Source organism: Heterodontus francisci, chromosome 2 (assembly GCF_036365525.1).
Source record: "Heterodontus francisci isolate sHetFra1 chromosome 2, sHetFra1.hap1, whole genome shotgun sequence".
Classification (NCBI taxonomy): domain Eukaryota; kingdom Metazoa; phylum Chordata; class Chondrichthyes; order Heterodontiformes; family Heterodontidae; genus Heterodontus; species Heterodontus francisci.
In genome coordinates this window covers 93,243,329-93,258,949 of record NC_090372.1, presented here as the reverse complement: position 1 = coordinate 93,258,949, position 15,621 = coordinate 93,243,329, and the positions used below count along the sequence as shown (strand labels likewise).

The following is a 15,621-nucleotide window of genomic DNA, read 5'->3' as shown; positions in this document are numbered from 1 at the left end:
CGCAGAGAGAGAGAGAGAGCAGAGCGCAGAGAGAGAGAGAGAGCAGAGCGGAGAGAGAGAGAGAGAGAGCAGAGCGCAGAGAGAGAGAGAGAGAGCAGAGCGCAGAGAGAGAGAGAGAGAGCAGAGCGCAGAGAGAGAGAGAGAGCAGAGCGCAGAGAGAGAGAGAGAGCAGAGCGCAGAGAGAGAGAGAGAGCAGAGCGCAGAGAGAGAGAGAGAAGAGCGCAGAGAGAGAGAGAGAGAGAGAAGAGCGCAGAGAGAGAGAGAGAGAGAGCAGAGCGCAGAGAGAGAGAGAGAGAGCAGAGCGCAGAGAGAGAGAGAGAGAGCAGAGCGCAGAGAGAGAGAGAGAGCAGAGCGCAGAGAGAGAGAGAGAGCAGAGCGCAGAGAGAGAGAGAGAGCAGAGCGCAGAGAGAGAGAGAGAGCAGAGCGCAGAGAGAGAGAGAGCAGAGCGCAGAGAGAGAGAGAGAGCAGAGCGCAGAGAGAGAGAGAGAGCAGAGCGCAGAGAGAGAGAGAGAGCAGAGCGCAGAGAGAGAGAGAGAGCAGAGCGCAGAGAGAGAGAGAGCAGAGCGCAGAGAGAGAGAGAGAGCAGAGCGCAGAGAGAGAGAGAGAGCAGAGCGCAGAGAGAGAGAGAGAGCAGAGCGCAGAGAGAGAGAGAGAGCAGAGCGCAGAGAGAGAGATGAGAGCAGAGCGCAGAGAGAGAGAGAGAGCAGAGCGCAGAGAGAGAGAGAGAGCAGAGCGCAGAGAGAGAGAGAGAGCAGAGCGCAGAGAGAGAGAGAGAGCAGAGCGCAGAGAGAGAGAGAGAGCAGAGCAGAGAGAGAGAGAGCAGAGCACAGAGAGAGAGAGAGAGAGAGCAGAGCACAGAGAGAGAGAGAGAGAGAGAGAGCAGAGCACAGAGAGAGAGAGAGAGCAGAGCACAGAGAGAGAGCAGAGAGAGAAGGAAAAGGAGAGAGAGAGAGAGAGAGAGAGATGAGAAGAGAGAGAGAGAGAGTGAGAGACTCAGAGCACAGGAGGGTAGGGAGACTGCAAGCGGGACAGAGCGGGAGCAGAGGCAGAGTCGAAGGGATGAAGTGCCAAGGACGGGATGGAGTGGCCCACAAGTGGGAGGTGAAGCGGGAGGCAAGTGGCCGAGCGAGGGGGGGTGGGGAAAAGAGATGGTGAGGTGTGGAGAAAGCTGTGAGCAGACGAGCGTGGGAGGCAGTGGCGAAAAGAAGTGCGATGGCAGGAGGGAGCCAGGTACTGTTGGGGGTGGGATAGAGGTGCCGATTGCAGCCACTGTATGCATTTGAATTTTGTTTGTTTTCGTGATAAATTGAGCAGCGCCAACTTTACTACTGGCAGCTGCCAAAAACATCAAAGACAGTGCCGGTTCAGTACATGAGGCTGTATTTACATGGTCGGCACAGACTTTGTTGGCCGAAGGGCCTGTTTCAGTGCTGGACCTCTCTATGACCTCTTTGTGCAAGTACTGTGCCACCTAGTGGTTGTGTCAGCAAATGCAGCCATTTTTAAAAAAACATCGTGGTAGTTCCATGGTCACCATTAATGATACTTGCTTTTTAATTCCAGATTTATTTAATTAATTAATTAAACTTAAAAGTTCCCAGCTGCTGTGCTGGGATATGAACTCAGGTTTCTAGATTGCTAGTCCAGGCCTCTGGATCACTAGTCCAGTGACAAAATCACTATGCTACCGTACCTCTAAATTTGTACCTGCTTTGACATTGAATTCACCCTCCTTTCAAGTGCTTCCGGTTATTTCTCAATCCTTAAATCTAATTGGTTAAGGATATACACTGTTGTCCCATCATTCACCAAGGTCCCAAATGCCCTGTTGACCTCACTGCATCATTATCAGCTTGCACTTCCAGCATTTTGCAGGGCAAAACATTTCAGCTGAAGGGCGCAGGGAAAAAGTCTAAATAGCCAGGTAAGTCATGGGATGCCTTGCGCCAACAAATTCCAGCCCATTGGCCCAAAGCTCTGTTGGAGTGGGGCATCTCACAACGTGTCTCATTTTAGACTTATTTCTTCACCTTTCAGCTAAAAAAAATTTTTAAGCCCTAAATTGCTGTAAGTGTGAGCTAATACAGCATGGTGAGGTAAACGGGGCATCTGGGACCTTGGTGAATGACAGGCTAATGCACTTCCTTAAAACAAACAGAGGAATAATGGAGAAGAAATAAGGTGACTTCAAGAGTCAAATTAGGTACAGAATGAGAAATAAAAAAAGTGAAAGTGAATTGAAGGTGAAAACAAGAGACAAAGGAAAAGAAAAGAAAAACATTTTACATTTTAGAAACCTCCAAGAACAATTTATTAGCTGTAGGAATGAGACTCCACTGTCCAATTGTTCCTTTCTGGGCCAAGAGGGTTGCGTGGCATTGCTGGAACTTCAATCATACCATTAAAAGGGTATTTACGTCATTAAGTACCAGCCCCAACTTCTTGGGGAGAGTTTCATTCCTTTTAACAAAGCAATGACAGTAATTTCTTGAAACTCACAAAGCTCCTATTTTCACAAGGCAAATGATCAAGTAATTTGTGGTGATTGCAACCCTCGGCATATCTCCTCCTCACCACGAATTACTCAAGTTATTTACACATTAATAATGGCGTTCACAAATTTTGATTCAGAACACAATACATAGTGTTAAGCAAAAGCTTTTCACCACAAAGACTGCAATTTTATTCCAGGAACTGAGTCACAGCATTTATCATCATAGTCTGCTAAATAATCCAGCATTTGTAGGTTAAGTATATAAATACCCAATTTGAGCTATTCAGTTTAAAAACCGTTTACAGTATTTGCCTATTGAAATACACAAGCTCACAAATGAACTCACTGAATCTTTACACAAAGGTTGATTTTACAAAAGGCAATACTGATGTGGACTGCAGACGTTTGCCCACATTTATCTGTCCATTAATCGTTGCCTCCAATTTCGAATCAATGTGACCAGCAGTCCAGAATCCACGCCAGTAATACAAAAGCAAAACACTGCAGATGCCGGAAATCTGAAAATAAAAAACAGAAAATGCTGGAAATACTCAGCAGTTCAGGCAGCGTCTGTGGGCTGTAAAGTGCCATGTCAAAAGATGAGGTGCTGTTCCTTGAGCTTCATTAGAACACTGTTAGCAGGCCAAGGGCAGAATGGTCAGATGGGAACAACGTAGACAATTAAAATGACAAGCGACAGGGAGTTCGGGGTTGTGCCTGTGGACTCAATGGAGGCATTCCGGAAAGCGGTCACCCAGTCTACATTTAATCTCCCTAGAGTAGGGGAGACTACATTGAGCAGCGAATACAGCATGCTACTTTCAATTTGGTACAAAAAAATTCATTGTTTCACTTGGAAGGACTGTTTGGGGCCCTGGACAATGGAAAGGGAGGAGGTAAAAGAGCAGGTGTTGCATACCCTGTGCTTGCATGGAAAGGTGCCATAGGAAAGGGGGGGAGGATGTTGGGTGTGATTGAGGAGTGGACAAGGGTATCGCAGACAACATGCTCCCTTCAGAATACTGAAAGGGGAGGGGAAGATGCTTTTGGACGACTTTTTTTGCTGACTCTTTTCCTTCCCTGCTCTTCCCCCCCCCCCCCCCCCCCCCCCCCCCCCCCACCACCTCTTGTTTCTTTCTTAATTCCTTTACTTTGCGTTTAAACGACTGCTATGCTATTTTTATACCTCCAGGCACATCTTTTGTCTCTTAACTTGTCCCATTACAACTCCCTGCCCTCCAACCTCTCACAGTAATCTTTTGTTGTTCTTCCCCACTTCCCTTTCACTCACTCAAAACATATTACATTTCTAACTTTTGACAGTTCTGATGAAGCGTCACATCGACCTGAAACATTAACTATTTTTCTCCCCATAGATGCCATCTGACCTGCTGAGTATTTCCAACTTTTTCTGTTTTTGTTCCATGCCAGTAATGTCCATATGTAAAGACTAATGTATAGTTCTAGCCATTTTTACTTCTAGAAAGAATTTGATAACTTTACAGAAGCGGATTTATTTGTCCCCTTCTTGGGAAAAAAAATTATGGTAGGTTAATGAACATGCTTCTTTAGACGTCAATTGTTTTTTTGCAGAGGTATCATTTACCTCCAATTTTGGATTGCATTGAATTTACATAGTGACCTTGAAATTACATAGGATCTTTTCAGGAAGTCCCAGAGATAACGAACTTTTTTTTATTAGAAAAAAAAGCGCAATCACTGTGTTATATAGGAAAGATTAAGTTATATCCTGTCAAACAGAATACAAAGGATTATGGTAGCTCTGAAATATCTAAACAAAATTGAAGTGACATATACATTGCTGAGCTTTTCAAATAAATTGTGCCACCGAATCAGAATTTTACAGTAAAGCATCACATACCAAATTGTAGATGCCCAACAGGAGTGCCTCAATGCAGCCACTACAGTGCATATCTCTTGTTGCTATGACTGAAAGATAACGCCATACGAGTTCAGGAAGAAACTGTAATGTGAATCTCTTCAGCTCAACCTCACCATTGCGATAAAATTCAAACAGCTGGTGGCAAACTGGCTCCAGCAACTAAAATTAAAATAAAGATGTGGAAGAATTTCCAGAAAATATCAATACAATTTTATAAATAAGATGAAGGAGAACACAAATCATAAAATTAGCAGAGCATCAACAATTTAAAAACCTATAAGTCTGATGGCCCTCATTCATCTTATAGAAGCCTGTCATCTTCTTACTTTGGGAGGCTGTTAAGAGGGCTATCCTGAAAGCTTCATTCATTATAGAGCAGTTGGTGTAGTCTCATGGTGGATTGTTTCTTTACTATGTTTGGCACTACCACAAAGGCAGAAAGGTAGACCAAAGACCTCCTTGTTTTTTTGTCTCACAAACCTGTTGCAGAACATTCTAACCTTGAAAATTATGTTGCGAATGCTTTGAAAAAGTAGCAATGCTAACCAGACTACTTGTAGCTTAAAGCTATTTAGATGCCAAGAGCTGTACAGTTGGGATCATGTTTCTTCAAGATACTTGTCCCACTCTAAGTGAAGCAGTCAAGTGCCAGAAATGGGAATGAGCCAAGCCAACAATCCAGATAGTATTTTTTTTGGGAGATCATCTTGGATTGTATCTACGTCCTGTTTGATCCAGACTTAATGGTTTAGATGATTATATTCATGGAGGACTTTTCATCAAACAACAAAAATGGCTGCTTTCATCAGCCTCAGAATTCACATCCTTTATTGATCCTGACTCTATCCTGCAGATTCTGGGGTTAGAACAAAAAGGTGAATAACCCTGAAGCATTTTAGTGGTAATGAACTAACAATTTGCATTTATATAGCATTTTTAACATAGAAAAATGCTCCAAAACACTTGAGAGAGATGTAATCAGACAAAAAGGCGGTAATGTAAGGAGGAAAAATTCGGAAGAATGACCAAAATCTTGGTCAAAGAGGTGGGTGTTAAGGATGGTCTGAAAAGGAGGATAGAGTGGTGAGCGCTGATTTTAAACTGGAGGTATTGGGGACTGAGCACCGATGTCAATCAGCAAGGGCAGCAGTGCTGAATCAGCAGGACTGAATGCAGATTAAGGTACAAGCAGCAAAGATTCTGATAAACTGAAGTTTACAGAACATGGAGATGTGAGGCAGGCCAGGAAAGCATTAGAACAGTCGAGTCTGGAAGTGACAACGCGGACGAAAACAGATCAGCTTCAGCAGGTACGGAGGTAGGTGATGTTAGGGAGGTGGACATCAGCAGTATTTGTGATGGAGAGGAAATAGGGCCTCAACTTCAGCTGAAGGTCAAGGGTGCAATCAATCTGGTTCAACCAGAGACAGTGGCAGGGGAAAGGGGTGAAATTCATCACAAAGGTACAAGTTTTCTGGCAGTAAAAAGAATGGCTTTGGTCTTCCTAATGTTCAACAAGGAAATGGCAGATCAAAGGCTGGATCTTGGAAAGACAGTCTCGCAGCACAAAGGCAGTGGAGGGGTTGATAGAGCGGTACAAGATAAAACTTGATGTCATCAGCATGCATGTAAAAGCTATCATGTCACCAAGAGGCAGCATGCAAATGAGGAAGAAAGTCAAACCAACAGCACAATAAGAAGGCAGAGAAATAGCGATAAGTTGGGGCAACATACCCAAAAGGTTGAAATGAAAGACGGCCCAACAGGAAGGGAAGGAGTCAGGACAGAAGGGCCCCAAGAAGGACTAGGGGAAAATAGAAGTAATTAGCTCGGATTTGGACTGATAGCCAAAATGCACACAAGGAGAGAACACATTACACAGGCATTGCAGAGATCAGGACTGACTTAGAATCATACAGCACACAAGCAGGCAATTCAGCACATCATGTCTATGCTGGACATGATGCAAAGAGAGGAAGAGGTCCTAGGTTCAGCAATTAAGTGAAGCATTTATATCGTACCTTAACATAGAAAAACATCCCAAGCGCTTCAACCTGAGCAAGAGTGAACGTCAAGCCAAAAGAGGAAAGAATAGGACTGGTGACCAGAAGTTTGTTCAAAGATGTGTGTTTAAGGAAGATCTTAGAAGGAGACACAAGAGACCAGGGAGTACATGGAGGGAAATCCAGAGCAGGACTATCCTAGGTATCTGAAGAGTTAAGTAGAATTGGATCCGAAGTGAGCCACATTATATTTTTATTCCTACCTCACCGTGTGGCTCACAGATGACTGTGTATAATTCCGAAACCAGGGTACTTTTTCTTTTTAAACTTGAAGCATAGCTGGATATCGAGGTCTCAGGAAGTGTCTGAATTCAAAGTAAAAAGTAAGTTTTAAAATTACAATACGATGGATGCACTTCTTTAAAGAACATGTCAGTTCATCAAAAATTAAAAGTATAGCAATATTTTTCAATCAACATTGAGAGTTATTGACACATAAGGACCTTGGAGGGTTACATATGCCCCATATGGTCACATCTTGTTGTGGCAGATCTAATACAATTCTGGTTTCATCACAATTCCACTCAAAACAGACCACCAGTAAGAGCAAGCAAGTTTGCTGGAACCTGCTATTTTTCGCTACCAGGAAACTCGCTGGTCTCTCTACTTACAATTACATTTTTCCCACCATCCAGATGCAAGTCATTGTGAACATTGCTTTATACTGATGCAAGCCATTAGCATACAATCAAAAACACCAAAAGCATTTAAAATTACTGAAGTGCTTCTGGATTAATGGCTGTAATTTGAAATTTCTCATTGGAGTGGTCTCTAACTCCTCCAATGAAGTTTGCTTCAAAAAATGATGAATGTTGAGGACATAAAATATTTTTACAAATGCACATGCCAACTGGGAATTTAAAATGCAGGGTAAAGAAACCATGTGATACCCTCATTTTTCAAACATGATTCCAGTTAAAATGAAAAGTAGCCCAAACCAAAAAAACTATATACTCGCAAGTTTTAGGATCCAGCCATGTTTGAGCAACTGACAAAAGGAAGCAACTAAACGCCAATCACAGTATCGCCCAAATGGCAACTATGCAGTGGCACAAGAACGTCATGCACAAAATCAGCTAAACCAAAAGAGGACGATGAAATGTGACTTGAATTCATTTCCAACTGCAGGCCAGAGGCTGCACCCCCACTGCTCCAGCTGCAGGCCTTGGGCCATAATGTGCTCCCTTCCAGTCTCATACCTCAGGATCTTAAACACTCAACCTCCTTCTTCACCCAGTGTTAAAGCAGTTCCCAAACATGTCAATGCTGATTAGAACCATGAGTCTAGGTCCATTACATCAGCAAGAAAATCAGCCATTGCAGGAATAGCACACTTCCCAGCACAGCCCTTAGGACTCAGGAATCCTTCCCCACATCTCCCCTCCCATATACTTTGTTTCCTGACCCAATTCTATCCAGATCATCATTACAAGAGCAGTCAAACAACCTCTCCACCCAACTCCAGTAAACACTCTAACCCAATTGGCAGCCATTTCATTTAATTTCCTGTACTTGAAAAATAGTTTGAAAATACAAATTCAGTAAATCAGCAAAGAAGCCTACAAGACAGGCAAATAGAGACCATGGGAACTACAAAAAAAATGACAAAGAAAACAGTGGAAAGGAAAGGGAGGGTGGGATATAACCAAAAAGCGAAAACTAGCATATGCAGAGAGTAGACAGGAAGGACCTGTATCCCCTAGCGGAGGGGTCAATTACCATGGGCACAGATTTAATGTGATTGGTAGAAGGATTAGAGGGGACATGAGGAAAAACTTTTTCACCCAGAGGGTGGTGGGTGTCTGGAATTCACTGTCCGGATCGGTGGTGGAGGCAGAAACCCTCAACTCATTTAAAAGGTACCTGGACATGCACCTGAAGTGCTTTAACCTGTAAGGGTGCGGACCAGGTGCTGGAAGGTGGGATTAGATTGGACGGCTAGTATTTTCAGCCGGTGCAGACGCAATGGGATGACTGGTCTCTTTCTGTGCAGTAGCCTTTTCTATGGTTCTAGAAGTAAAGACAGAACCATAAAGAAAATGAAAAGCAGAGGAGACACAGAAAAGTAGAGTGGGAGAGATATGAAAAACATTTGTATTAAGTTTACTGCTTCTTAACTTTAGTAATAACTTGGTGGTCATTCCAGATAATCAACAGCATTTTTTTCCTCTTCACCCCAATAAGATGACTGCATGAGGGGACATAGCTTTAAGTTGAGGGGTGATAGATATAGGACAGATGTCAGAGGTAGTTTCATTACTCAGAGTAGTAGGGGCGTGGAACGCCCTGCCTGCAACAGTAGTAGACTCGCCAACTTTAAGGGCATTTAAGTGGTCATTGGATAGACATATAGATGAAAATGGAATAGTTTAGGTCAGATGGTTTCACAGGTCGGCGCAACATCGAAGGCCGAAGGGCCTGTACTGCGCTGTAATGTTCTATGTTCTAACAGTGCCATGCCCACCCAAAGCTTGAGCTAGTTCCCAAGCAACATGGATTAACAGATTTCCCACTATTAACTGGTTTCAAATAAACCTTAAAACAAGGAGCTTTAAGTGTAATAAGAAAACAGTTAAAAAAGATAACAAAATAATTCTGGGATTATGAAAAATGTAAAAATAGTGAATGGAATACCGATATGAAGTACCAGCCCTGGCTCATTGGTATACAGGAACATACAAATTGCTAAATGAAAAAGACCAATGTGCATCTAGTCCACCTTCTACCATCCCAGTAATGGCATGATACAATACTGAAATTCTTGATTAATTATCGCAGTCAGTCTCTATGTTAGTCTACAACTGACCCAGACATGAGGTGAGGAAAACCCCAGTTGTGGAAAGCTTTGGAAACCATAGGTGCAAAGTCACTTGTTCCTCCCAAGCCCATACCATATGTCATGTCTACAATCACTCATTTACCACATCCCAAAAAAAGTGTTCTGAAAGAAACTTAATTTGTATTTCAACAAACAAATGCAATCTACTTCCACCATCTCCCGAAGGAGCCCATTCCATATAACGTTCACTGAAACAATGTTTCCCCAGATTTGTTTGGAATTTACCCCTTTCAAGAGCACAGTGTCCTCTGATTCAACTGTTCTGAACAAGGTGAAACAGCTCATCATAGTGTAAATTATCTAGTTCCTTTAGATCATAAAAAAAACAATCATATAACCTCTTTTACAATGAGAACATGTCCAACTTACATAATCGCTCCACTATTACTGGATATATCCTTTTTTGCTCAGGAACTTGCCAAGTTCCGATGGAGAACAGTTGCCAATTCATACTCACTGCATGCTTCGGTATTACTTCATGCCTAACTCTGGCTATGAGTTTTATATGCAGGCCTCTTGTCTTATCCAATTTAAATAATCTATCTAATTCCTTCACCATTTTAAAATCCTGATTTACATCCCCTCTTAGCCTGCATTTCTCCAGCACAAATACTTTATAAAAGCGCATTCACATAACTAAAAGCCCTTGGGTTATGAATTATTCCATTTACTCTCCATTGCACCTTCTCTAGAGCATTGATATATCTTTTATTAATTACCAAAACTGGACAATGCTCCAAGTGCATGGAACCAAATGTGCCTCAGCTGTACAGTGGGAAGACTGGGAAAGCAATAGGGGTAAGAGATTCTATAGTTAGGGAACAGACAGGCATGTCTGCAGCTGCAGGCGTGATTCTAGGAGAATATGTTACCTCCCTGGTGCCAGGGTCAAAGATGTCACTGAGTGGCTGCAGAGCACTCTGAAGGGGTGGGGAGGGGGGGCGGAACAGAGTGGCGGAGAATGAACAGCCAGAGGTCGTGGTCCATATTGGTATCGATGACATAAGTAGAAAGAAGGATGAGGTCCTGCAGCTAGTCTTCAGGGAGCTAGGAAAGAAATCAAAAAGGTAGTAATCTCTGGGTTACTCCCAGTGCTCACGTGCTACTGAGTATAGAAATAGGCAGATAGTGCATATCAACATATGACTAGAGAGATGGTGCAGGAGGGAGGTGGGACCTACACAGGCTGGACAGCTGCACCTCAGCTGGGACTGATGACCTTGCAGGGCGGTCTGCAGTGTTTTTGAAGAGGGTTTAAACTAACTTGGTGGGGGATGGGAAGTAGGATATAGCATTAGAAAAGAGAAACAAGGTGCACAAAGGATTGGGAAAGACAGATCACTAGAGTAATAAATAGTATGGTCTTAGGTGGGGTCAAACTAACAGGGAACACAATAAGGTCTAAATTAGGTTTACAGTACATGTATGTAAATGCACAAAGCACAGTAAATAAGGTTGGTGAGTGACAGGTGCAATTACACACATTAGAATATGATGTGGCAATAACTGAGACCGAACTCAAAAAAGGGGAGGACTGAGCACTAAATAGAGGGGGAAAAAAAACTATCATTGGTGCAAGGATCAAGAACCAGAGGTCACTGATTTATGGTGATTAGCAAAAGAACCAATGGCACCATGAGGAAAACCCTTTTTACGCAGCAAGTGGTTATGATGTGAATGCACTCCCTCAAAGCGTAGTTGAGACAAATACAATTGTGGCTTTCAAAAAGGAATTGGATGAGCACATGGAGAAAAAAAAATGGAGGGCTACCGGAAAGGGGACTAGCTAGTTTCTTTTGCAGAAGCCAGCAAGGACACAATGGGTTGAAAGACCTCCTTCTGTGCTGTAACCATTCTGTGATTCTATACAGAATCAAAAAAGTTTTGTGTAGCTTAATGGTCCTACCAATTCAACAATAAACACGATTTAGTTTCCCTATAGCCACCAGATGCTACTTGCGCCTCTTTAATGAGTGATCTACAATTATCTCAATCACTTTCTTGATTGATTACCCTTAACTGGTACCACTGCATGGTGTAAACATAGCAGGAATTTCCATTCTCCAAAAGCAGGAAACTCTATTCAGCCACATTAAAAGACATGTTCCACAAAAAGGCTAAAGGTCTAATTTATCTAACTTGGCCTGCAACCTCCCAATTTGTTTTAAATTAGTCATCCTCACATTTTTCATGTGCAATTTTTTAAAATCTTAAATGTCTGCATTTTGACTGATGGGTATGCAAAACAAACTGTGTGGATAGTCTGAGAAAACAACTTTTTGATAAATGGTGGTTCTTCACTCCCTTTTACACCACAACTCTGCATAATTTATTGGGAAATCAATGTGTTAAAAAGCTGCGTCAGTTATTCTCTACTTCCAAGAAAAAATTGACACCACTAACTTCGAGAATTGTGCACACGTAAAGAGGTTAATCAATATTGCAGCGATTCAGCACAGTAATCACAATTCTGTAGGTTATTTCATTAAATTTAATGTAATGTGTAAGGACCATTTTGAGAAATTATTAGGCTGTAAAGGGATATAGATAGGTTACGAGGGTGGGCAAAAATTTGGCAGATGGAGTATAATGTGGGAAAATGTGAGGTTATCCACTTTGGTAGCAAGAATAGAAGAGCAGATTATTTAAATGGAGAGAGTCTACAGAATGCTGCTAGGTACGCGAGAGAGTCTGGACAAATCACTAACTCTGGATGAGCTGACAAAGGTCGTCAGGTCCTTTGAGACGAGTAAAACCCCCGGAAGTGACGGCTTACCGGTTGAGTTGTATTCGGCCCAGTGGGACTGGATCGGCCCAGATTCGCTGCAAGTGTACGACAGTATGCTTCTGGATGGCAGCATGCCAGAATCCATGAGGAAAGGCATCATCACCCTCCTCTACAAGCAGAAGGGGGAAAAGGGCAGATATCAGAAATTGGCAGCCCATCTCACTGCTCAATGTAGTCTACAAGATTCTGTCCAAGGTCATCGCCAATCAGGTCAAGCTCTGGAGTTAGTGATCCAACCCGATCAGACCTGTACTGTACCCAGCAGGAAGATTTCTGATGGCCTGGCATGACTCAGGGATACGATCGCTTATGTGCAGGACAGGGAGGTGACACCTGCCTCGTCAGCTTGGACCAGAAGGCAGTTTTTGACAGGATATTGCACACCTACATGATGGACGTGCTATCCAAAATGGAGTTTGAGGAGGGATTCCGCAATTGGATCCAATGCTTTACACAAACATCGGTAGCACAGTCTCAATCAATGGGTGGGAATCAGAGTTTCCTGATCAAATCTGGAGTCAGGCAGGGCTGTCCTCTCTCCTGTCTTGTTTATTTGCTGTATCGGACCTTTCGCTGAGTCCATTAAGAAGGATGTGGGCATAAGAGGGGTGACAATCCCAGGCAGCGGAGGCACTCAGGTCAAAGTCTCCCTGTACATGGATAACGTTGCCATCTTCTGCTCAGATCCGCTGTCCGTTCGCAGACTGTCAGTTCAACCTGGCCTCGATATTCAAAGTAAATCGCGACAAGGGCGAGGCCATGTTCTTTGGGAACTGGGCTGACCGATCCGTCGTTCCCTTCACAGTCAGGTCAGACTACCTGAAGGTGCTAGGGATATGATTCAGAGGGGCTGGGGCGTGCGCCAAAAACTGGAATGAGCAAGTAGCCATGGTAAAACATAAACGGAGCATGTGGGAAGCGTTCTTTCTCCATTGTGGGCAAGAACCTGGTCATCAGGTGCGAGGCGCTCACACTGACTGTACATGGCGCAGGTCTGACCCATACCCCATTCCTGTGCCGTGGCTGTTAACCGAGCCATTTTCTGCTTTATCTGGAGATCAAAAATGGACCCTGTCCAAAGTGACACAATGTTCAAATCTCTAGATAAAGGGGGAAAAAAAATTTACCCAACGTCACCCTCATCCTAATGGCCACTTTTGCGTGCGGCTGCATCAAGCTGTGCGTAGAATCCCAGTACGCAAACACCAAGTGTCACTACGTGCCGAGGTTCTCTCTGTCCCCGGTGTCACGAAGAATGGATCTGGCCTCATTGCGGCAGAATGTTGCATCCAGTTGGACTGTGCCGTACCATCTATCCTTTGTGGAAAAGGTTGTGCAGAGAAACACCTTTGACCACCAATCCATCAGTCTGCAGGTAATCTCAAGGCCCTACAGGAAAAGGAGATGGTGGATCCTGTCGGACGGTTCCCTGAGCGGACTATCAAAGTTGTTTGGCAGAAGGCCTCATCACCAGAACTTTCAAACAAGCACCAAGACGTAGCCTGGCTGGTGGTAAGAAGGGCCCTCACTGTCGGATCCTTCCTGCACGCCCGGAGTCTCTCAGCCTCCGCACGCTGCCCTCGAGGTTGCTGTGGTGGGGAAGAGACTGTTGCCCACCTCCTTCTGGAATGTGCCTTTGCACAGTACGTCTGGAAAGAGATGCAGCAGTTTTTGTCAAGCTTCATCCCGAGCAGCTCCACAAATCAGGACTCTCTGCTCTACGGACTGTTCCCAGGATAAACATCAGCTGTTGCTGGAGGACCATCAACTCTGTGAAGGATGCACTTTGGTCTGTCCAAAACTTGGTCTTCCAGAGCAAAGAGTTGTCCATGACCGAGTGATGCAGACTGGCACATTCCGAGGGTCAGGACTATAAGCGGAGGGACGCACTAAAGCTTGGGGCAGCCATTGCAAAGGTTCAATGGGGAAAGGCCACTGTGTAATGTCCTCCAGCCACAGTATACGGAGGGGCTGGAACCTGTGTAAAATCCCCTTGGGCTGTATGCACCAAAATGTTTTTGCTATGTATGCCAATGTACATGGCATTTAAAATGGAAGGGCAATAAATTTGAGGCACTTCATGTTTTCCATACCAAAGAAATCTGATCTCTCTGTACATCCCGAAGTGTGAAATTTGAACTGTTTTGTAATGTATTTTTGCAAATTTTTATGAATAAAGTATATTTTTGGTGAAAAATGCTGCTGTAAAGAGGAATCTGGGTGTCCTTGTACATTTTTTTTTATTAAGGAGATACAGCACTTAAACAGGTGCTTCGGCCCACCGAGTCTGTGCCGACCATCAACCACCCATTTATACTAATCCTACACTAATTCCATATTCCTACCACATCCCCACCTTCCCTATATTTCCCTACCACCTACCTATACTAGGGGCAATTGCTAATGGCCAATTTACCTATCAACCTGCAAGTCTTTGGCATGTGGGAGGAAACCGGAGCACCCGGAGGAAACCCACGCAGACACAGGGAGAACTTGCAAACTCCACACAGGCAGTACCCAGAATTGAACCCGGGTCGCTGGAGCTGTGAGGCTGCGGTGCTAACCACTGCGTCGCTGTGTTATCGGGGGTAGGTGGAAATGTGGAGTAATCAGTTCAGCCATGAACTTATTGAATGGCAGAGCAGGCTCGATGGGCCAAGTGGCCTCTTACTGCTCCTAATTCGTATGTTTGTATGTCCCACAGACACTTGGCCCACCTCATTCCTCAGCACCAAATCCAGCAGTAGCTGTTTCCTAGGTGGATCGAGAACATACTAGTCAAGGAAGTTCCCCTGAACACATTTCAGCAATTCCTCCCCCCTCCTTTCCCTTTAATCTGTTATCCAAAATCGATATTGGGTAATTCAAATCCCCCAATATCACCACTCTATAATTCTTGCACATCTGATTTCTTTGCAGATCTACTGCTTTATCTGTCACAATTTGGAGGACTACAGAATACCCCCAGTAGCGTGACCACCCCCTTTTTTGCTTTTCAACTCTAACCAAATTGATGCTGTCCTTGCCTCCTCAAGGACATCCTCTCTTCCCAACACTACCAAGGCTTCCCTAAATCAGTACTGCCACCGCATCTCCTTTTTTTCCTTCCCTATCTTTTCTGAACACTTTATATTAGGTACTCAGTCCTCACCATTTTTAAGCCACGTTTCTGTTTTTGCCACGACATTATATTCCCACACGGCCATTTATGCTTGCGGCTCAACAACCTTATTCAGCACACTTTGTGCATTTACAAATATGCATTCTAAACCTGCCTTTGTATTCCTCATAGTCCTTATTAGTCTCCTATCTAATATTGTACGACTGCCTTCTCTCATGCGTTCCAACGCTCTGTTTCCTTTATGCAACTTATTCCTCTTTTCTACTTCTAAATGCTGGTGCCCATCCCCCTGCCATTTTAGGTTAAACCCTCTCAACCACACCAGTCAACCTCCCACAAGGAGGTTAAAATGCAGCCTGTCCTTTTTGAATAGATGACTCATGCCCTAGAACGGGTTCCAATACCCCAAAGAA

The 15,621-nt window shown here is 43.9% G+C and overlaps 1 protein-coding gene across 4 annotated transcripts in view; it reads right to left on the bottom strand.

The window, feature by feature from the left end:
- Positions 1-15,621, bottom strand: part of hycc1 (hyccin PI4KA lipid kinase complex subunit 1) — a 109,058-nt gene that overhangs the window by 58,997 nt on the left and 34,440 nt on the right. For all 4 annotated transcript variants that reach the window (XM_068008862.1, XM_068008859.1, XM_068008861.1 and 1 more), the window contains exons 3-4: positions 6,664-6,765; positions 4,377-4,556 (exon numbers count right to left, since the gene is read on the bottom strand). In XM_068008862.1, coding sequence (XP_067864963.1) covers positions 4,377-4,556; positions 6,664-6,765 — 282 coding nt within the window. The remainder of the gene's footprint in view (positions 1-4,376; positions 4,557-6,663; positions 6,766-15,621) is intronic.